The sequence below is a fragment of the Rana temporaria genome, chromosome 2, assembly GCF_905171775.1.
Source record: "Rana temporaria chromosome 2, aRanTem1.1, whole genome shotgun sequence".
NCBI classification, from domain to species: domain Eukaryota; kingdom Metazoa; phylum Chordata; class Amphibia; order Anura; family Ranidae; genus Rana; species Rana temporaria.
Genome location: NC_053490.1, coordinates 265,497,977 through 265,519,847, shown reverse-complemented (window position 1 = coordinate 265,519,847; position 21,871 = coordinate 265,497,977). Strand labels below are relative to the sequence as shown.

Below are 21,871 nucleotides of genomic sequence, written 5' to 3'. Positions count from 1 at the left end.
AAAGTCTACTGTCTCAGTGTTTTGATGGAAATTTTCATATACTCCAGAGTGGAATGAAGAGTGATCAGATCAATTGCAATTAATTGCAAAGTCCCTCTTTGCCGTGAAAATGAACTTAATTGCATAAAAAAAATTCCACTGCATTCGCGAAGAAGGCTTTAGGGTCCCAAGAAAGTCCAGCATGCGCCAGGACCATTTCCTACAGTTAATTCAGCTGCGAGATTGGGGCACCACCAGTGCAGAGCTTGCTCAGGAATGGCAACATGCAGGTTTGAGTGCATCTGCAAAGACTTTTGGAGGATAGTCTGGTGTAAAGAAAGGCAGCAAAGAAGCCACTTCTCTCCAGGAAAAACATCAGGGACAGACTGATATTCTTCAAAAGGTACAGGGATTGGACTACTGAGGACTGGAGTAAAGTAATTTTCTCTGATGAATCCCAATTTTGATTGTTTGAGGTATCCGGAAAAGAAACCTTGTCCAGAGAGGAAAAGGTGAGCACTGCCATCAGTCCTGTGTCATGCCAACAGTAAAGAATCCTGAGACCATTCATGTGTGGGGTTGCTTCCCAGCCAAGGGGCTGGGCTCTCTCACAATTTTGCCAAAGAACTCGGCGATGAATAAAGTGGTACAAAAACATCCTCCTCTAGCAACTTCTCCTAAACCATCCAAGAAATGTTTGGTGATGAACAATGCCTTTTCCGGCATGATGGAGCACCTTGCCATAAGGCAAAAGTAATAACCAAGTGGCTTTGGGAACAAAACTTTTACATTTTTGGTCCTAGGCCAGACCTTAATCCCATTGAGAACTTGTGGTCCATACCCAAGAGGCGGGTGAACAAATAAAACCCCACAAATTCTGATAAACTCCAAGCATTGGTTTGCAAGAATGGGCTGCCATCAGACAGGATGTGGCCCAGATGGTAATGGACGGCATGCTAGGGAAAATTGCAGAGGCCTTGAAAAAGAAGGGTAAACACGGCAAATACTGACTCTTTGCATTAACTTAGTGATTGATTAACTTAGTGATTGTAAAGTTGAAAGGTTTTTTATCTTAATGCATTTTATGCATTAATCTAAAAAGGCTTCTGTTTGCAGCAGTCCCCCCAATACTTACCAGAGCCCCATCTCTATCCAGAGTTGTCCTCTAGTGACTAGGCCACCTGGGACTCCCCCTCCTGATTGGCTGAGACACAGCAGTGGCGCCATTGGCTCCCGCTGCTGTCAATCAAACTCAGCCAATCAGGAGAGAGAGAGGGGAGGGCAAACCATAGCTCTGTGTCTGAATGGATAAATGGAGCTGCATCTCGGCTCCGGTGCCCCCATTGCAAGCTGCTTGCTGTGGGGGACACTTAATAGGAATGAGGAGCCAGGAGCACAGAAGAGGAACCTGAACGAAAGAGGATCTGAGCTGCTCTGTGACAAACCCCTGCACAAAGCAGACAAGTATAACATGTTGGTTTTTTAATAGAAAAAAAAAAGACTTTACAATCGCTTTAATGTAATCGTCAATAAAAGCCTTTGACACTTATGAAATGCCTGTAAATATACTTCAGGATACCATAGTAACATCTGACAAAAATATCTAAAAACACTGAAGCAGCAGACTTTGTGAAAATGTATATTTGTGTCATTCGCAAAACCTTTGGCCACGGCTGTATGTATACTGTCTTTGTTTTAGAAATATTGAATACATGACAACGGATTTCAGATAACCCAGGAAACTGGGTTATCTAAAGAGCATTGCCTTTTGACTGCTAGCTGATCAGGAATGAACCTTCTGGAAGGAGCCATTCAGTTAAGCTTGAGATACAGAACTCTGTAAACAGCCCTTTTATAACAGATGTTTTTCGTCTCTGGAAAGTGTGTGAATATAAGTCTAAAGTTCAAACTTTTAGCTAAAAAAAATAAACTGCCAATATGCAATATTTCAGGCACGTGACTGAAATATGCAAGCAACGATTTACAAAACTACTGTCGTTTATCTTTTATGAGGAGCATTGCGCTGTTCGCCAGTCACAAGCTTTATAATGCGAAGATGACAAGAATTGACACTTAATTCATTGTCTTATAGACTGTATGACATTTAATTATCTAATATCTCCTGAGACCAAAATCCTATTCTCTTCATTATATATTCAATTTCACAAGTAATGTATAGACTAACTGGTTTGTTTTCTGTGTGTACATAATGTCTGACACACACACTGCACACTGCAATTGAATTTCAAAACTTTTTAAGCTAAACTAATATGAGATAATTGTAGTCATTTTCCCCCAAGCTTTAGGACTAACAGTCCTGTTCATTTCCAATCCACGGTTCAGAGCTGTGTAATTATCGCTTGCCTCTATCAGATATGACCTTTCATTTATTTGTTGAAATTGCTGGTAAAATGTCACCTAATTGATTTACAGTTTGATAAGGAAACTGTCAAGGAGAGCCATCTGGAAACCTCTGCAATAAAGTTACAGTTCACGCCAAAAATGTTAAATGATAGAATATTGAACAAATCTGTACCTATTGTGCTGCAACCTTTTATCAGTCAATCAAATTTCACCTTTCATTTGTCACTGAAGTGACATGATTACTGTGCACACGTGGGCAGCAAAATCAGATGTACGATTTCTAATTAGTTATTAATTTTTTTTCCGTTTTTATTAATTTGCAAATCGTAAACGCCATGTGTCATGTTTTTTGGTAATACATACACATAGGCCCAAATATGAAGATTTTAGGATAATAGTTAAAGCGGAGTTCCACTCTTACATGCCACATTTGGCATTTGCCGCATCACCTGTACTGTGGGACAGGTGAGTGTGTGTTTATTAAAAGACAGCAGCTACACTTTTTGTAGCTGCTGACTTTTAATGAACGTAAAAACGTCTGGAACACCGCTTTAAGCACATGGTTTCTTTTAAAGTCCAATTTAAATCTGTTTAATATATTCAAAGGGTATCAAAACATCAAGTTTGCTATGTCTTAGTTCTTCTTTTTTTTTTAAACTAGAAAAGCCTCTGTCACCTGCCTCCATGCTGCAGAGGAGGACACTTCCTTTCCGTGTTAACGCAGAGGTCTGACACACACCCTGCTAAGTCAGAGCTAGAGCTCTCCAGTCAACAGGCAGCATGACGTTTAAGGGAAGGCTCTAGCTTTGAATAAGCTGGGGGTTTGTGGCGTGCAGAATGGTGCAACAATTTGAGAGAGGGAACTCTGACTTCTAAAGTGCAAATTGTGCGTTGCTAATGCTCTTGGATACATTGTTTAAAATGCTGGAGCAAGGAGCTTGTGTAGCCTTCTACAGTTAACATTTTATTAAGAGTTTCACATGCACTTTGAGGTGTATAATAATGCCAGAATTCATACATTAAAGAGTAGATGAGAGAGAGACCTAAACTTTAGGCTTTTCTGCTGGCTGGCATGTATACGTACATATTCAACTTCGGTAAGCTTGTCTTTTATCTTATGAAGGCAGGAGGGGGACCTGCTGCCAAACGCCTCCACTACCTTGTGGAGAAACCCATAGCAGTCATCTAAAGATAAACTAAACATTTTTTACTCTGTAAAAGTCCTGTAAATGGGATCTTCTAATTCAGTGGAAAATAGATTGCCTGACTTTTATCTGAAGTGGTTTTATACCTTTATTTTTATTAATCTTTTGGGCACCTTCACAAAACAAAATGCAGACTATGACCTATTTTTTTAGGTCATTGATGTTGGTGGTATTTAACACCACAACTTTAGGTAGGCTTTAGCAGGTTAAACCTCGCGCTCTCGCTCTCGATATTGGAGGGGGTTATTTATCCACACCAAATGGTTCCATTTCAGGGCTTGTTGGCCCACTTTTATTTAAAGGAAAATTCAAAAAAGGGTCCAGAAAACATAATGCATAGAATTCCCACGCAGGGGGTCTTCAACGTAAAGATTAAATATCCAGCCTCCTGGCTCATTTACACATATACCGCATTACTGCTCAAGGTCTTCTAATTTAGACCTTGGTCTGTCACCCGCAGACCGTTCTCTTGTCTGCACTGTTTATATAGATAGCAACCCCTCGTTGCTCTGACCTTTAGTCTTGGGTCTCTGGCTTCCCCAGTGTACACATGCACTCTATAGCTTTTTCCCTGGCACACCTTAACTCCTTGGAAGGGTGGAGCCCAGAGCCATGTCAGGTCACTACTAATAACCCAGGAGACACCTGGTCAATCAATGAGCTGGTGGTTCACAAAATCAGGATCCAGGTTTGGAGATTTCATCCCACCCGAATTGGTAAGAAATCCCCGGGCTCCAGGTCCCAAAGTAGACTTTTCTAAACAATAAGGCAAACTGAAAAAACACTTTACTCAAATTAGTTGATGCAAAATGAATGCACCCCACAACAAAAATTACTACATCTAGTATTTTGTATGACCTTTATGATTTGTAAGGACTGCACCAAGACTTCTAGGCTAAGACTTTCCTTGGTGAATTCATTTTTGCAGCAAGGACTTGAATGAATTTGTTAAAAAAAATACTTTTTTTGTTTGTGCAAATTAACAAATCTTGGCTGCAATCAATGACCCCAATTTGTGGGAGTATTTTGCAGTATAGTGTCCCATTGAAAATGTTGCATCTGAAAGGAAATAAGAGGTTTTCTGACAAATCTGCCTGGGTGCACTACTGTATGCTGTGTGTGTGTGTGTGTGTATATGTATATGTGTGTGTGTATGTGTGTGATTATATATATATATATATATATATATATATATATATATATATATATATATATATAGTGTATAATATTGAAAGCAGTATTTTTTCACTAGTGGTTAAAACTCTAACTGAGAATGCTTTAAACTGAGAATCCAAAGTCGTCCAGTAGTACCATCAGCTCAGGCTTGGCAGAGACCAGTGGGATCCTGGTACATGCATCTACAATCCGGAGCAGTCTGGGCAGTAGTGGTTTACTGGTGTTCATGAATGTCTTGCCGCCAAAAAGCCATATGATGTGGAAGCAAGGCCAAGCGATGTGCCTATGTGCTAATGCACAACAACGCAAATGCAGAAAAATGGCAGCAGGTGTTCTGGATTAATGAATCTAATGTTATATTCAAATTATTCAAAATATTCAAATATAACCGAAGGCAGTTTGTTAGCCAAAAGTCTGGAGACCTGTACAGGAATGAGTGATTGCAGGCAACAGTGGGAAGTGTGAGACCATCTGACTATATTTTGTCATTTAGATGGTATTTAAAATCTTGTTGCAGAATAAGGCTGCAGTCCCTAAGAGATGCAAAAGGTCATCTACAGCATACATTTTGGTTTAAAGCTACAGTTTATGTAGTTATGCTGGAAGGCTGGGTCCGAAATTCAGGGATTCCTTTGATTTATAGAGAATTTAAAAACAGTGTGTAGGTACAAGCTTCTTTTGAGGACTTGGTTAAAGAAAACAGGCCATGTTCCATTGATGTATCACACGACTTGGCACAGGACCTGATGCATGCTCCCTATCTTCACCCATAGAGTATGCTTCGTCTGCCGGGAAAAACCATCTCCCCATCTACCTATCAGGGGAGTGTAGCTCTTCCGGTAGCGGGGAGCACCCTCAACATCTTAAAAGAACAATGTCTCGCCGAGGGTGAGGGAGAAAAAATTTCCAAACCAAACAAATAAAAGTTAAAGAGGGGAGGGGTGGAGCAAAGAAAGGTTTTTATACGGGGAGGAAAGAAAGCGAAGGTTAACGTAGGAGGGAGGGGGGAGGAGAGGAGTATAGCTCCGTGCTTAAGAGCTCATCTTATGAGTTCAAACTAATTTGTGATCGTCCTGGCATCATTTGCCAGGTATCCAATCCATGGGTCCCACACCTTATGAAACAACTTCATCTTATCTTGTACCAGCGCTGTTAATCTTTCATTCATCATGAGCCATGACAATTGGTGTTTAAGCTGGTCAAAGGGTAGGGCCGTTGACTTCCAATTCCTGGCAATTGTAATTTTAGCTGAGATAAATATGAACGTGAGAAGCCGTCTTTGGTGTCTAGACGCTTCACCTACTCTGCCACCCAGGAGTGCGTGTTTTGCAGATTTTGTCAGATTAATCTAGGTGAGGGTATATATGAAGATGTAGTGCCTTATCCAAAATCTTCTGACCTTGGGGCATGTCCACCTGGCCTCAGCCAGTGAAACACCCTGAGGTGGCACCGGGTACAAAGATGGCCAGTCTGGCAGGTACCATATACCATCTTAGTAAAACCTTGTAGTTGGCCTCTATTATAGAGGTATTGGTGAGCGAACTAGACGCAGTGGCATTCGTCAAGATCAAGGTTTTTCTGAAAATCATGTTCCCATTGTAGCATATAGTTCAGTTTAATCGAGACACATTTCAGAATAGTATATATAGCTGAAATGTGCCCCCTGATTTTATCATATTACCTACACAGACGTTCCATAGGAGTCATTGTCACTATATCGCCCTTACGAGCCACAGTTTGTACATAATGGTGTATTTGGGTGAATCTATAGCGTTCAGTGGGTGGCATTTGATATCTTTTTATCAGAGAGCTTTCTGATGATATACCCTTATGATCACAAATATCAGCTATCCGCATTTGGCCCTTATTGGTCCACCATTTGAAGGTGAGGGGAGTGAGGTCCGGGGTGAATTCCCCATTTCTTAATAGAGGTGCTAGTGGATTGTGGGGTGATTTACATTTCTGGGTCCTCGAGAGTCTATTCCAAATTTTTAGAGAAAAGGAGAGGGTGGGACATAAAATAGTTGGCCTCTCCTTCATAGGGAGCCACATAATATGGGAAATTGGTGCAAAGCAACAGGAATAAGATTCTATAGTCATCCATATTGCTCTGGGTTGTTGTGAGTGGAATCTAGAGTGGTGGGCCAACTGGGCCGCATAAAAGTAGTTCAATAGATCTGGCAGGCCTAGTCCCCCTTTTTGCTTTGGAGTGTACATTTTACCTTTGTTCACCCTAGGCCCCTTATTCCCCCAAATAATAAATTTTTTTGGAACGTTTTGGAGGTCAGTTCGAATTAACGAGACAGGTAGCGTACGGAACAAATATAATACCTTCGGTAGTATGTTCATTTTTATCGAGTGTAGTCTGCCAAACCACAATGGAGGGTGAATCTGCCATCTGGCCAAGTCATCAGTCAGCCGATTGAACAGGGCCGGATAGTTCAGTTTTATATAGCGTTTGTATAGATGAGGTCAAGAGTAAACTTTAAGGATATAGTACTATGCAAGTCTCATCCACCTGCTCATCCAGTGTGTTTCACTCCTGCTATGAACTTAATTGTAAAATTTAAGGAGGAAGGCTGCTTCTTCCTTTTTGTGTGCTTGGGATTATGTGCATTGGTCATGGACTGCATGGAGCAAGCACCCATCGGTTGGTGGAGCAAGAGGGCAGAGTGTTTGGGGCTGTCTGCAGTTTCAGTTAAGATTACTGGCATAAATAAACCTTGCCATGGTAACTCAAAATATGTGCTTGGTGAGATTATACTTGAAATCTGTATGAAAATTATACTTTGTTTATTTTCTGTAATTGTATAACTGAAATAATTTTTTTTTTTTTTTTTTTTTAATATGATTTTTCAGGGTGAAAAGGTGAACTATGAAAAATTTAGAAATTGGCTTCTACAAAATAAAGATGCTTTCACGTTTTCTCGGTGGTTACTATCTGGGGGAGTATTCGTTACACTTACCGATGACAGTGACACTCCAACTTTCTATCAAACTTTGGCCGGAGTCACACACTGTAAGTAATTTGTGAATTTGTGAATGTTATAATATAACTGATATATAACTTGTGTTGTGTTTTTCTCATCTTAAAAAACAAACAAAAAAAAACAGAAAAACCTTTTCCCCCTGCAAGGCAGTGTCATAATGTGCTAGTATGCATCACATACTAGCACATTATGTGAGACTTGCCCTAAAACAAAGCCCTGCAGCGGCAAGCTGTCACCACTAACTGGTCTTCCCTCCAGGTTTGCGGGCTGCGGCTGCTTGAATGGCCAAGCTGCGATGACGTTGCTCCCATACCACGGCCGTGGCACAGCTCTCTGTGGACGTTGCACGTTTAGGAGATATTTGCAGTGCCTACAGGTAAGCCTTATTTAAAGGCTTACCTGTAGGTTCAATAGAAACAAAAGGAGTTTAATACTGTGTGAACATGCTTGTCTAGATGTAATTTTGTGTGAAGCGGTCAACTGTATACATTAATGTGGTTAGATGTTTTATTTTTTACTTAAAACAGCATCAAACCCAAAAACATTATTCAAATTCTGATGCCGCATACACACCATCACTTTATGTGATGAAAAAAAAACGACATTTTCTGTGAAGTAAAAAACGACGTTTTTGAAACTTCAATTTTCAAAGACGAAGTTGCCTACACACCATCGTTTTTCTCACAATGTTCTAGCAAAGCGAGGTTACGTTCCACCACGTTTTTCTATTGAAGCTCGCTTCATAAGTAGTTTCTGGGCATGCGCGGATGAAAAAACGTAGTTTTAAACGACGTTTTTGCTACACACGGTCAATTTCTGTGAAGTAAAAGTTGACGTTTTGAAAAACGACACATAAAATTGAAGCATGCTTCAATTTTTTTTTTGGTCGTTTTTTAGAAGACATAAAACGACGTTTTCCCCCACACACGGTCAATTAAAGTGACGTTTTTAAAAACGTCATTTTTTTTCATCACATAAAACGACCGTGTGTACGCGGCATTAAATGTGGTGGCTGTTTTGTTAGTTTTTGTTGCTTTTTTTTTTTTATGTACAATCTTTGTTTATTGCAAGTTTCAAATTTTTACAAAGGTCAGGAAAAAAGCAGAAAATCGATAAAGTCAACAGTACAAAGGCATGCATAATCTGTAGGCAAAGTACAATGGAGATATCGTAGACTCACTATAGGCTCCTGAATTCATAGAACACGGAATGTTTCCATAGAACTAGTTTTATTTTTTTAGTTTTTTTCCCCTTTTATTTTTACCTGGTGAGCCAGCCAGGAAGTCTATTATTTTTGTCAAGGATACTGAGTTCTAGTATCCTCTGAAACAGGTGTGACCAGAAAGAACAGAGAGAACACCAGGCACACATATAATGTAAAATAATCTAATTTATTAAGAATAAAGTAAATGACAAAATATAAACCATACACCAACTTCCAATACACCAGAACTGCATAAACCAAAACCAAAGAATCGAATAAGCGAGTGAACAAACAACGAGCACCTACCTAAACCAAATATTTATGGACAGCAGGCTATGAGAAGTGTAGTCGGTGTCAGAGCCAGGGTCATACACAGAAGATCAGTCAGAAGGAGCAGGGAGAAGTCCAGGAAAGTGAGAGGGTATATGTCAGCAGGAACAAGCAGGTGGGTAAGGAATCAGGATCTGGATGCAAGATCAGGATGCATGGAACACAGGTCAGAGACACATAGACAAAACACCAAGGCAAAGGGAAATGGCAGAGTTTAAGTCCCAGTTTACACTGATGCCATGCAGGAACCGCATGCAATTTGTACAGGAATCGCACATCACATTCCTGTTCAAATTGCATGCAATTCCGCAGCAGTGCAATTTGAGTCATTCATTCTGTATGGCTCAAATTGCACCACATTTGCACCAAAATAATGCAGGACCCCATTTTTATTTGTATTTTTTGCTGCACCAGAATCAGATCGCATGGGTGTTCACACCCATGCGATGCGATTCTGTAAATTGCACTGTGCTTTGCAAACCGATTTTGGGGCGTTAACATACACACTCTCAGCGGTTTGCATGAACAGGATGCAATTTTGATGCAGCGAAGAAACCGCACAGAATTTGCTACGAATTCTGAACCACATCGTTATAAACTGGGCGCTAAATACTCTTTCTGCAACAAGCATTTGGGGATGACCATGAGTTTCTTGCTGCTAAGTGACACCTGCTGATGGACACTGGAACTGCAGCCTATAGGTCTGGGAGCCACAGTGCCACCAGCAAGCAAACCAATTACTGACAACCACGCTCTCCAGACAAAGTAGCAATTCGAGAGTTGAAACAAACCATTTAACACTGACAAGGGTGCCTACAATGGTCAGTTTTTATATATTTATGTAAAACTTGAATCCCAAAAGGAAAAAAAAATGTTTGCTGTAACTGCTTAATAAGTGGAATTCAGCTTTAATTTGTTAGTCGAGTCTATCAACTCTGCTAATCTAACACTACCCTTACCTCAGGCAGACAATGCTGCTGTCCAAAGGTGTTTGCTTTTACTTCTTCATTCAGAATGTAGACACCCTAAGACAGGAAGTGTATTACTGACTGGATCACCAGGGGAAATAAAGGACAAGAAATAGCCAAAAAAGAAAACAAATACAGCCACTACATTTAGAAATGGGTAAGCTGGGTTATTGGGTTTAGTAACACTTTAAAGTGGATGTAAACCTGATTCATGAAACTTGAAATAGGCACTTTCTCTTCAATGCACTGTGTCCTGTAGCTGTCTCCTGCTCCGTTCTTCTGTTATCAGCCTGATAACTCCTGACAAGTTCTCCATCACATATGAAATAAGCAGCCAACTTTTGTGTTGGGCAGGATGCTATAAATAGATCAGCAGAGCCCTAAACTATTGAACAATGGGCTCTGAAAGCCTCTACCTATGAGGAGAAGGGGTGTGTGCCTTTCCTCCAATTAGCTGTCTTGGCTGTATGCCCAGGCTTTACTGCAGTGGTAAGAGGAAGATAAAATCTTCTAACACAATGTGTGCTTTCTAAACAGTATATAAAGCTGAAGACAGCACATATGCATGTAAAACTTATTTAGGGAGATTTGCTTCATCTCTGTGTATCATCTGAGGCTGTTCCTTTCATTGGGTATATAGGTATATAGAACCACTAAGCAAAAAAAAAGTAAAATTGAAATAAAAATTAACACGTACAATCATAACTCCAATAAGCTTATAAATCTTCCATCCCTATGAGAAACAAGTAGTAAGCACAGTGACATCTCAAACAGTAATAACGCATTCATAGAGAAAATGCAGATTGGACCAATCCCACTCATCTCTAGTTACAGCATCATAGTAATTCTAGCATTTGTAAAACAAAAAGAGAAAATAAAGACATTAAAGAAGTAAAAGAACTGTGTTGCATCTCACTCTCTTAACTGATATATACAGTATCTCACAAAAGTGAGTACACCCCACACATTTTTGTAAATATTTTATTAGATCTTTTTATGTGACAACACTGAAGAAATGACACTTTGCTACAATGTAAAGTAGTGAGTGTACAGCTTGTATAACAGTGTAAATTTGCTGTCCCCTCAAAATAACTACACACAGCCATTAATGTCTAAACCATCGGCAACAATAGTGAGTACACCTGTAAGTGAAAATGTCCAAATTGGGCCCAATTAGCCATTTTCCCTCCCCGTTGTCATGTGATTTGTTGGTCTTACACGATCTCGGGTGTAAATGGGGAGCAAGGTGTGTTTGTAAATGGGGAGCAAAGTGTGTTAAATTTGGTGTTATCGCTCTCACTCATACTGGTCACTGGAAGTTCAACATGGCACCTCATGGCAAAGAAGTCTCTGAAGGATCTGAAAAAAAATGTGTTGCTCTACATAAAGATGGCCTAGGCTATAAGAAAATTGCCAAGACCTTGAAACTGAGCTGCAGCACAGGGGCCAAGACCATACAGCAGTTTAATATGACAGGTTCCATTCAGAACAGGTCTCGCCATGGTCGACCAAAGAAGTTGAGTGCACATGCTCAGCATCATATCCAGAGGTTGTCTTTGGGAAATAGACGTATGAGTGCTGCCAGCATTGCTGCAGAGGTTGACGGGGTGGGGGGTCAGCCTGTCAGTGCTCAGACCATATGTCGACAGCCATGCAAATTGGTCTGCATGGCTGTCGTCCCAGAAGGAATCCTCTTCTAAAGATGATGCACAAGAAAGCCTGCAAACATTTTATTGAAGACAAGCAGACCAAGGACATGGATTACTGGAACCATATCCTGTGGTCTGATGAGACCAAGAAACTTACTTGGTTCAGATGGTGTCAATCATGTGTGGTGGCAGCTAGGTGAGGAGTACAAAGACAAGTGTGTCTTGTCTACAGTGAATCATGTTGGTGGGAGTTTCATGGTCTGGGGCTGCATGAGTGCTGCCGACACTGGGGAGCTGCAGTTCATTGAGGGAACCATGAATGCCAACATGTACGGTGACATACTGAAGCAGAGCATGACCCACTCCCTTCAGAGAATGGGGCGCAGGGCAGTATTCTAACATAATGACCGTAAACACACCTCCAAGACGACCACGGCCTTGCTAAAGAAGCTGAGGGTAAAGGTGGTGGACTGGCCAAGCATATCCCTGGACCTAAACCTTATTGAGCATCTGTGGGGCATCCTCAAATGGAAGGTAGAGGTGTGCAAGGTCTCTAACATCCACCAGCTCTGTGATGTTATCATGGAGGAGTGGAAGAGGACCACAGTGGCAACCTGTGAAGCTCTGGTGAACTCTATGCCCAAGAGGGTTAAGGCAGTGCTGGAAAATAATGGTAGTCACACAAAATATTGACACTTTGGGCCCAATTTGGACATTTTCACTAAGGGGTGTACTCACTTTTGTTGCCAGCGGTTTAAACCTTAATGGCTTTGTGTTGTTATTTTAAGAGGACAGCAAATTTACACTGTTTTACAAGCTGTACACTCACTACTTTACTTTACATTGTAGCAAAGTGTAATTTCTTCAGTGCCACATGAAAAGATATAATAAAATATTTACAGAAATGTGAGGGGTGTACTCACTTTTGTGCGATACTGTGCAGAAGATGGCTTATAAATTTAACACTGAGCATCTTAGGTTTATGAGTAGGACAAAGAGAAATGTAATAAGTGTGCTAAAATAATAATGATAAATATAAGGCTGCTAGCAATATGTAAGCATTTCAAAAAAACTAAATACAAATATAATAAAGTTGCAACGTCTTAATATAGAAACGGAAGATTCATTAATCTAGTAAATAATAAATTACAACATCCACTAGAAATCATGTGCAAAAAATGTAAACGTTAAAATCGCACACAAACAATGCACAAATAAACAAAAAAATCCTTTAACACCAGAAATGTTCACGTTTTGCTTCCACCATTCAAAAAAGGGACGCCACGTGCAACTGAGGGTAAGACCTCACTCAGCCAATGCAGCAAGTCACCCTTTGGTAATTAACAATCTCCACTTCCACTCAATGGACATCCAGCTCCATCCATCCACCTGAGGTCCTCTGACTGAAGCCTCAAAGCGTTTTACGCCAGCGCACATCTTCAGGGAGCGCTAGACGTTTTCAATCGTTTTTATATGATTGTTATGTATCAGTGATAAATGACTATACGATATCTGACCCGTTTTGGTATTTGGCTCCTTGTGCGTATGCTTCCTAGTGGCATTGTGGGCTTTTCCAAATCTCTCCTAGTGGTGGACTGCTTCTGCTACTACAGTCAGAGGACCTCAGATGGATGGATGGAGCTGGATGTCCATAGAGTGGAAGCTGAGATTAATTCCCAAAACGTGACTTGCTGCATTGGCTGATGAGTGCGACCTTGCCCTCAGTTGCATGTGGTGTTCTCTCTTTTGGATGGTGGTAGTAAAACAGACATTTCTGGAGTTTAAGGACTTTTTAGTTTATGCTTCTTTTTTTTTTGTGACTTTTCACTTTCACATTTTTAGGCACGTGATTTACAGTGAATGTTTTAATGTATTATTTACTTAATTATTTAAAGGTTTATTAAAGGCAAGATTTTTCTTAAAAAAAAAAACAACATACATGTCATACTTGCCTGCTCTGTGCAGTGGTTTTGCACAGAGCAGCCCCAATCCTCCTATTCTGAGGACCCCGTCAGTGCTCCTGGCCCCTCCCTCCTGCTGAGTGCCCATGCTCCCGAGCCACTGCTCTGTGTGTCCTTTCTTACACAGAGCTGTGGTTTGGCCCCACCCCTCTCTCTCCTTATTGAGCTGTGGCTTTCACTGCTGTCTCAGCCAATGAGGAGGGAGAGTCCCTTGAGACCCGAGGCTCACGTGCACATCAATGAATTGTGATGTGGCTCAGGTAAGTATAGAGTGGGGAGGGCTGCTGCACACAGTTTTTTTTTTTTTTATCTTCGTGCAAAGAATGCATGCAGGTAAAAAAAAAACTTGAACCACTTTAATTTGCTGTTGCTATATTAAGGCGCTGCACCTTTATTACTGTGTAGGACAGGTGTAATAAATTAATTGGAACTTATACTTATGAGTATTGTAGTACAAATGGCTGCTTGGTTATACTGTGTATTTTAATTTTGGGAGTATTAATGCAAATCCCTGTTAAAAAAATAAAAAATAAAAATCTTCCTTCGAGGATAGCAGGTGTAAACCAAAGCAGTATATTATTTTGGTCCTAGAGAGTACACTTTTCTGGAGAGTTTAATTTTGAGAATTAGTTTTAAAAGCTTTGAGGCTTAGTCAGTTTTAGTTTTCCAAAGAATGTGTACAGCATAAAAGAATTGCTTGTATAACTGCGGTGGTCTGGTTGTGGCAGGTTACAGCAGGAAGGTATATGCAGTTCATAGTCTATCTGGAGGTATAGTGGTTCTTAAAGGGGTTGTAAAGGTACAATTTTTTCCCCCTAAATAGCTTCCTTTACCTCAGTGCAGTCCTCCTTCACTTACCTCATCCTTCCATTTTGCTTTTAAATGTCCTTATTTCTTCTGAGAAATCCTCACTTCCTGTTCTTCTGTCTGTAACTCCACACAGTAATGCAAGGCTTTCTCTCTGGTAAGGAGTGCTGAGCTCGCCTCCTCCTCCCTTGGACTACAGGTACAGGTACACGTTGCAGCTAGAGAAAGGAGCTGTGCGTTAGTGGGCGTCCTGACTCTCCTGTAGTCCAAGGGAGGGGGCGAGCATGACACTCCACACCAGGGAGAAAGCCTCACATTACGGTGTGGAGTTACAGACAGAAGAACAGGAAGTGAGGATTTCTCAGAAGAAATAAGGACATTTAAAAGCAAAACTGAAGGATGAGGTAAGTGAAGGAGGACTGCACTAAGGTAAAGGAAGCTATTTAGAAAAAATTGTACCTTTACATACAACCCCTTTAAGTTGGGTGGTTCTACCAGTCTTCATTTTTTTGCAGTGTGTAGTGGCTTGCTGCTGTAGTTTGGTTCTAAACATACTTTACAATCCCCTAGTTACGACTTGGCCTCTGGATTTATAGCAGGTCTAAACCTAATGTTGGCTTTCCTGCCAAAAACATAGATAATCTGATATTCGTATGCTGTAATAATTACTAATTTATGTAGTTCCTCTGTAAGGTCTTTTCAGGTTAAAATGAGTGCTTTTTTCATGTCAGTGTATGGTTGATGGATAGTTTATATGTAGTGTCTTTCATTGCAAAAAATCTGAATATAAATAATTTGATTTTTTTCCATGCAGTCACATTCACCATCATTACTGGTATTTTTGTCTGCCTGTACATTTTTGCCATTTGGAATAAGAAGATTTGAGTGTGCAGCTGGGCAGGAAAGGGTTCAGCAAGAGGCCTTTCAGCATGCCCAGACTGAACATATTTTTGCTGGTGGCTATAATGCCATTAGCTGGTGCTTTCTTTTCAGATCTGGATCCTTTCCACAGCATAAAACATCTGACAACTTTTATTTTCCCTTTAACTTTGAAAGATTATCATGTTTTAAACAACATCAGGATGGCATCCAAAAAGCCATTATTAACTGATGTAATTGAGGGTTTTAGCAATTGCACAAGATAAGTAGTTTCTTTAGTGACTATATTTTCATAAAATAGTTATACATTTCATTTAATCCTTAAGGTATACCAGTGTACCCGTGTGGTGTGTTTTTTTTATTTTTTTCCTTAAAGCTCAAAAATTACCCTATATTGTAGATTTGATTGAGTCCAATTACCCTACCTGGGCCACCAGGTAGGGTAAAAAAAAAAATCGAAAATCGAAAAAACAGCTCAGGCTGCAGTGCTCAGAATTGTCCACATACAATATTTCTATTCTGCCACAAGATGCCCTCAGGCTTCTGGGTTGAATGTTGCCCAGCATCATTAAACCCAGAAGAGTGAAGACATAATAATGAATTATTGGATGTCACCAAGTGCCCTTCATTCAAAGTAAATTAAAGCAGAAAGATCCTGCCGATCACTTGGCCAGCCTAAATACTTTTGAAAACGATAAATATGTAATAAAAAATCTTAATCGTACATTATTTTACAGGATCTTAAGCTGGCCATACATTATATTATTTTATTGTACAATTTTCATTTAGATTTACCAAAACCATATATTATGAGGTCAAACCTAAACATTTTTTAGGCAGGCCCTTGCACTACATAACTCGAGGTAAATCCTGAAGGAAATTGAATAAGAAAATTGTGTAATATATGGCCAGCTTTAGTCTTAACCACAGGTTACATTCATAAACCTTCAGGTGATTGGACACTAAAAAAAAAAAAAAAAAAGCTGCAGCGACATCTCCTATATATCCCTCATGCACACAGCAAGCATCAGTTTTGTAGCAAGCAATAGGGAAATAATCATAAACAGAGAGGAGGACCCTGTGTCCTGTACTTGACTTCAGGAAACAGATTTTATTGGCAGGTCAAAAAAATCCAGTTTTCTTAATTGTACAGTACAGGATACAAGATTTAAGCCTCAACCATATGATACCCAACTGAGGGGTGGGCAACACCGCAAAAATGTCAATGGGCCCTCATAGTTAACAGGTTTAAGAAGGGGCTTGGTAGAATTCAGAGAGCAGCTTGCAGCACTATATGCCCAAAAGTGGCATCTGAGGAAGCCTGAACATCCACCTGGTAAAACTTGAAGAGATTTAAGTTATGTAACAAACAAGCTTCTATAATCACCTCTGTGCTGCTGCATCAGTCTGATTCTGCAGCTTCCCACATCAGTTCAGAGCGGAGAGCAGGGATGTATCTTGGCCTAGGCCGACAAGGCCTAGGCCTAGGGTGGCACTTTGCAGGGGGCGGCACGGGCACCAAAGCCGCCCCCCGCACGAAAAAAAAAGACCCCTGATCCGTCCTTTTATTTAATCGGCTCCCGCCGCCGCCTTCCGGCTCCCTCATAAATTTAGCCTCTGGCGCGGCGGCCTGTAGCGGGGCACTTGCGCTAGCAACATACATGGGCCATTACTTGGCCAGGGGGAGGGAGCGACTGACGCCCCCATTAAAGGGCCGGTGATTGGCCAGACTGGGTGCATGTCATACCAGAGGCGGACATCTGTCCCTGCCCTCAAGGAGCTTACAATCTAAAGTCCCTAACTAGCATTCATACATACATACCCATGGTAAGGGCAACAATTTAGACAGGAGCCAACTGGATTGATTGATGTAAGTATGGAGTGAATGGTGCGTGAGTGTGCTAATGTACAGAGAGTAAGAGGCGGAGCTCTAACAGGAAAAGGTGGAGCCTAAAGTGGAAGGGGTGTGGTTTACAGATGATAGGGCGTGTCTTAAACAGGAAGGGGTGGGTCATATTTAAATTAGGGGGCGCATGAGTTTAGTCAGGCCTAGGGCAGCACAAAACCTAAATACACCTCTGGCGGAGAGCAGTGACTGTCAGTTACCGCTGTCTACTCTGTTCCTCTAGTGCACACTGGAGCACGGGCAGTGTCAGGATCCTTCCAGAGCCTGGAGTAGCTTTGCCATATCAGCTGACAGCGGACAATAGCCAACTGGGTCACAGGAGAGCAAAAGTATGGCCAAAAAAAAAGCTTTGGCTCTACTTCTCTTTTTACAAAGGTTTGAACAGAAGACTAGGTTGCAGCCTTGCAAATCTGAGAAACAGATGCCTTATCCTAAAAGTCTATGAAGCATAAACAATGTACATCTTAACCGGGAAGGAAGGAACCTTCTCTTTACCATGGATTATATATGCAGCTACCTTTAGGCGATTGGACACTGGCAAAAAAAAAGAAAAAAAAATCTGCAGGGACATCTCCTATATAACCCCCTCCCACACTCGGCACGCCTACAGTTGTTTGCTAGTTTCCTTAGGTGATGGACATTTTCTCTCTAATGAGAGACACTTGACTTTCTTATTTTTGCTGTGTGTGTTTTTTCCCTCAATCTCTTGGCTGCACCACAGCCACATTGGCTCCCCTTCAGGAGCTTCCTGGAATGGATGACTTCTCAGCTGAGCCATTTTATTTTTCTGGTGCATGTTCTCTAGTCGTTCTTCAGATTTTAGCAAGTACAGCATGCTTATCTTTGGATGCTTTCCAACAGCCTACAGTACCTGGCATAGAAGGCTATACCCTTTCCTCTCAATGACAGCAACGGTTTTACTCTCAATTCTGACAACTGACTCCAGTCCAGTCTGATTCTCTACCCTTTTCTGGGAATAATACCACACACCCTTCCTTTTATGTAGAGAGAAGTTTTTTCTGCTATGTCTGATTGTTATCAGCACGATCTCTGTCCTATCTGAGGCCATAGTTGGCAGGGGTCACAAATGAGTCTGTCTGTCCTTCTGAGGTCTCTAGCGTGGTGTCCTTAAAATTTCCCAAAACTGGGTGCGGCTTGGACCTTCTTGATCCTATGAGTTATACTCGGCAATAGCTGATTGAGGAGTTGGCATTGTGTGAAGAACCCTTCTTCGTGTTACGCAAGGACAAGGTTGTTCTGAGGCTTAATGCCTCTTTTCTCCCTAAGGTGGTGTCCTCCTTTCTCCTCAACCAGGACATTAGCCTCCCCTCCTTATATCTATTCCAAGAAAATTATTTCTCTACACTGTCTTGATGTGTTATACGTGGTGAGAGTCTACCTCTCGACTACAGCATTTTTTCAGCAGTTGGAAGGTTCCTGCAGAGGGCCCTTTGCTTTTCGCTCCACCAATGCAAGCTGATTTCGACAACTCATTTTTCAAGCCTATGGTAAGAAGGATAGGCTTCTTCCCTTCCCTGTTAAATTGCATTCTACCAAATCTGTAGTAAAATTGGTAAATTACACAACACTGTATCATTTCCTGGAACAACCTAGGACATAAGGAAATACATTTTAAAACTCAAACTACACCACCAGTGTTTTCAAGCATTGGATTTTTTTCTTGGGGACATTTTAGGAATTCACTGTCTGCAGCATTCTCCTAGTCTTTACACCCTTTTGCGGCCTGTAGAAATGCCTTTCCCCCCCTCAACAATTTAATAAAAAAAAAAAAAATCACCAAAAAGCTTCTTCACAAAGCACAGAGTTTGTAGCCTAAACAGAAAATATGTGTCATCCTGCTCAGTACATGTTGTCTAGAGAGATTATAAGGTGACTCTCGAGGTTGCAGGAAAAGCCATTTAACCGCAGATGTGACAAGGACTCGCACTGCGAAACAGTAGAATGCTCTTCTGTAATAATTGATATTGACATAGATTTATGGAACTGACCATTCTTTAGCAAATCCTGACATTAAACACCAACAGGAAAAAATAAAAGATAAATCATGTATTTGTATGTAGCCATTTAGAGACGGTGGGCCAGATTCACGTAGCGCAGCGGATCTATAGATCCGCTCGTTCTACGTGAATTAAGATCCGCTCCCGCAAGTTTAGGAGGCAAGTGGCTAATTCACAAACAACTTACCTCCAAACTTGCGACGGCGGATCCTAAATCCCCCGGCGGAATTAAAATTCCGCGGCTAGGGGAGTGTACTATTTAAATCAGGCGCGTTCCCGCGCCGATTTAAATGCGCAGGCGCCGTCCGGGGAATTTCCCGGCGTGCATTGCTCCCACGGACGTCACTAGGACGTCAGTGGTTGCGACGTGAGCGGGACTTGCGACGCGCGTGTTCGTGAATCGGCGTACGCAAACGACGTAGGAAAATTCAAATTCGACGCGGGAACGCCGGCTATACTTAACATTGGCTGCGCCTGATAAAAGAAGGGGTAAGTATACGACGGAAAACCGCTACGGAAACGACGTAAGAACACTGCGACGGGTCCGCGTACGTTCGTGAATTTGCGTATCTCGCTGATTTACATATTATTTATCGTAAATCAGCGGGAACGCCCCGGGCGCCATTTTTAAATTGAAAAAAAGATCTGACAGTGTAACACATTGCAACACTGTCGGATCTAGCCCTATCTATGCGTAACTGATTCTATGAATCAGGCGCATAGATAGGACCAGTTTACGTCAGAGATACGATGGTGTATCTGTAGATACACCGTCGTATCTCTTTGTGAATCTGGCCCGGTATATTTATTTGTTCTCTTTTCAAATTAAATGCATATAGTTGTACTTTTAAATTATTGGGGGTGGTGGCAGTGGATAAAGAAAGCTAGTGTTTTACCAACTTATAAAACATTTTTTTTCCTACGTTCACTCATTTGTATTTGAGCAATGTTGTAGGCAGGAAAAAATATAGTGCGTTTTGGAAAAGCACATGCTCAGGTAGGTGAATGCTCATTTTTCTCCTGGGTAAATGTAACCGCTTAAGGACCGCCTCCTGCACATATACGTCGGCAGAATGGCACGGCTGGGCACAAGCACGTACAGGTATGTCCTCTTTAAGTGCCCAGCCGTGGGGCGCGCGCCCGCGACCCGGTCCGAAGCTCCGTGACCGCGGGACCAGCGGACCCGATCGCCGCTGGAGTCCCGCGATCGGTCCCCGGAGCTGAAGAACTGGGAGAGCTGTGTGTAAACATAGCTTCCCCGTTCTTCACTGTGGCGCCGTCATCGATCGTGTGTTCCCTTTTATAGGGAAACACAATCGATGACATCACACCTACAGCCACACCCCCCTACAGTTAGAAGCACAAATAAGGTCACACTTAACCCCTTCAGCTCCCCCTTGTGGTTAACTCCCAAACTGCAATTGTCATTTTCACAGTAAACAATGCATTTTTAATGCATTTTTTGCTGTGAAAATGACAATGGTCCCAAAAATGTGTCAAAATTGTCCGAAGGGTCCGCCATAAAGTCGCAGTCACAAAAAAAATCGATCGCCGCCATTAGTAGTAAAAAATTTTTTTTAGAAAAATGCAATAAAACTATCCCCTTTTTTTATAAACACTATACATTTTGCGCAAACCAATCGATAAACGCTTATTGCGATTTTTTTTTTTTTTTTTACCAAAAATAGGTAGAAGAATACGTATCGGCCTAAACTGAGGAAAAATTATTATTTTTTTATATATTTTTGGGGGATATTTATTATAGCAAAAGGTAAAAAATATTGATTTTTTTTCAAAATTGTCGTCAAATACCACCAAAAGAAAGCTCTATTTGTGGGAAAAAAAGGACGCCAATTTTGTTTGGGAACCACGTCGCACAACCGCGTAATTGTCAGTTAAAGCGACGCAGTGCCGAATCGCAAAAACTGGCCAGGTCCTTTAGCTGCCTAAAGGTCCGGGTCTTAAGTGGTTAAAGAACCTCAACAGCTTATTTGAAAAGTTTACAGTGGACCCTTGGAGAAGTTAACCACTGAATTGCAGTAAGAGATCTACAACTCAGGGAAGCAAGAAAATGAGGAAGAAGTAACATTGCACTTTATGATTTGTAAACTTCTAGGAAAATGTAATAATTTGGTATATTTAGTAGTACAACATGCAGTGTTCAGTGCAGGTAACCCATAGCCAATTGGAGCACTTCATTCACTGATGTGACCTATTTGGTTGCTGTGCCTTGCTCCACTCTACGCATAATTATTTTTTGTACGTCAAAATAGTTTAAAAAAAGCTATGTATTATCTATCACATACACACATACATATAAATAGCACACAACATTCTATTCCCCCACTAGCCCTTCTGTACTTTATATTCCTTTCTTTGTGATTGGTCATTATTTAGTAGTTTAGCTTCTCTTTTAGTCTTCATCATTAATCAGT

The 21,871-nt window shown here is 41.1% G+C and overlaps 1 protein-coding gene across 2 annotated transcripts in view; it reads left to right on the top strand.

The window, feature by feature from the left end:
* The window catches only part of USP32 (ubiquitin specific peptidase 32), a 265,092-nt gene that overhangs the window by 110,672 nt on the left and 132,549 nt on the right, over positions 1 to 21,871 (top strand). For both annotated transcript variants that reach the window (XM_040336910.1, XM_040336911.1), the window contains exon 5: positions 7,584 to 7,743. In XM_040336910.1, the coding sequence (XP_040192844.1) occupies positions 7,584 to 7,743 (160 nt within the window). The remainder of the gene's footprint in view (positions 1 to 7,583; positions 7,744 to 21,871) is intronic.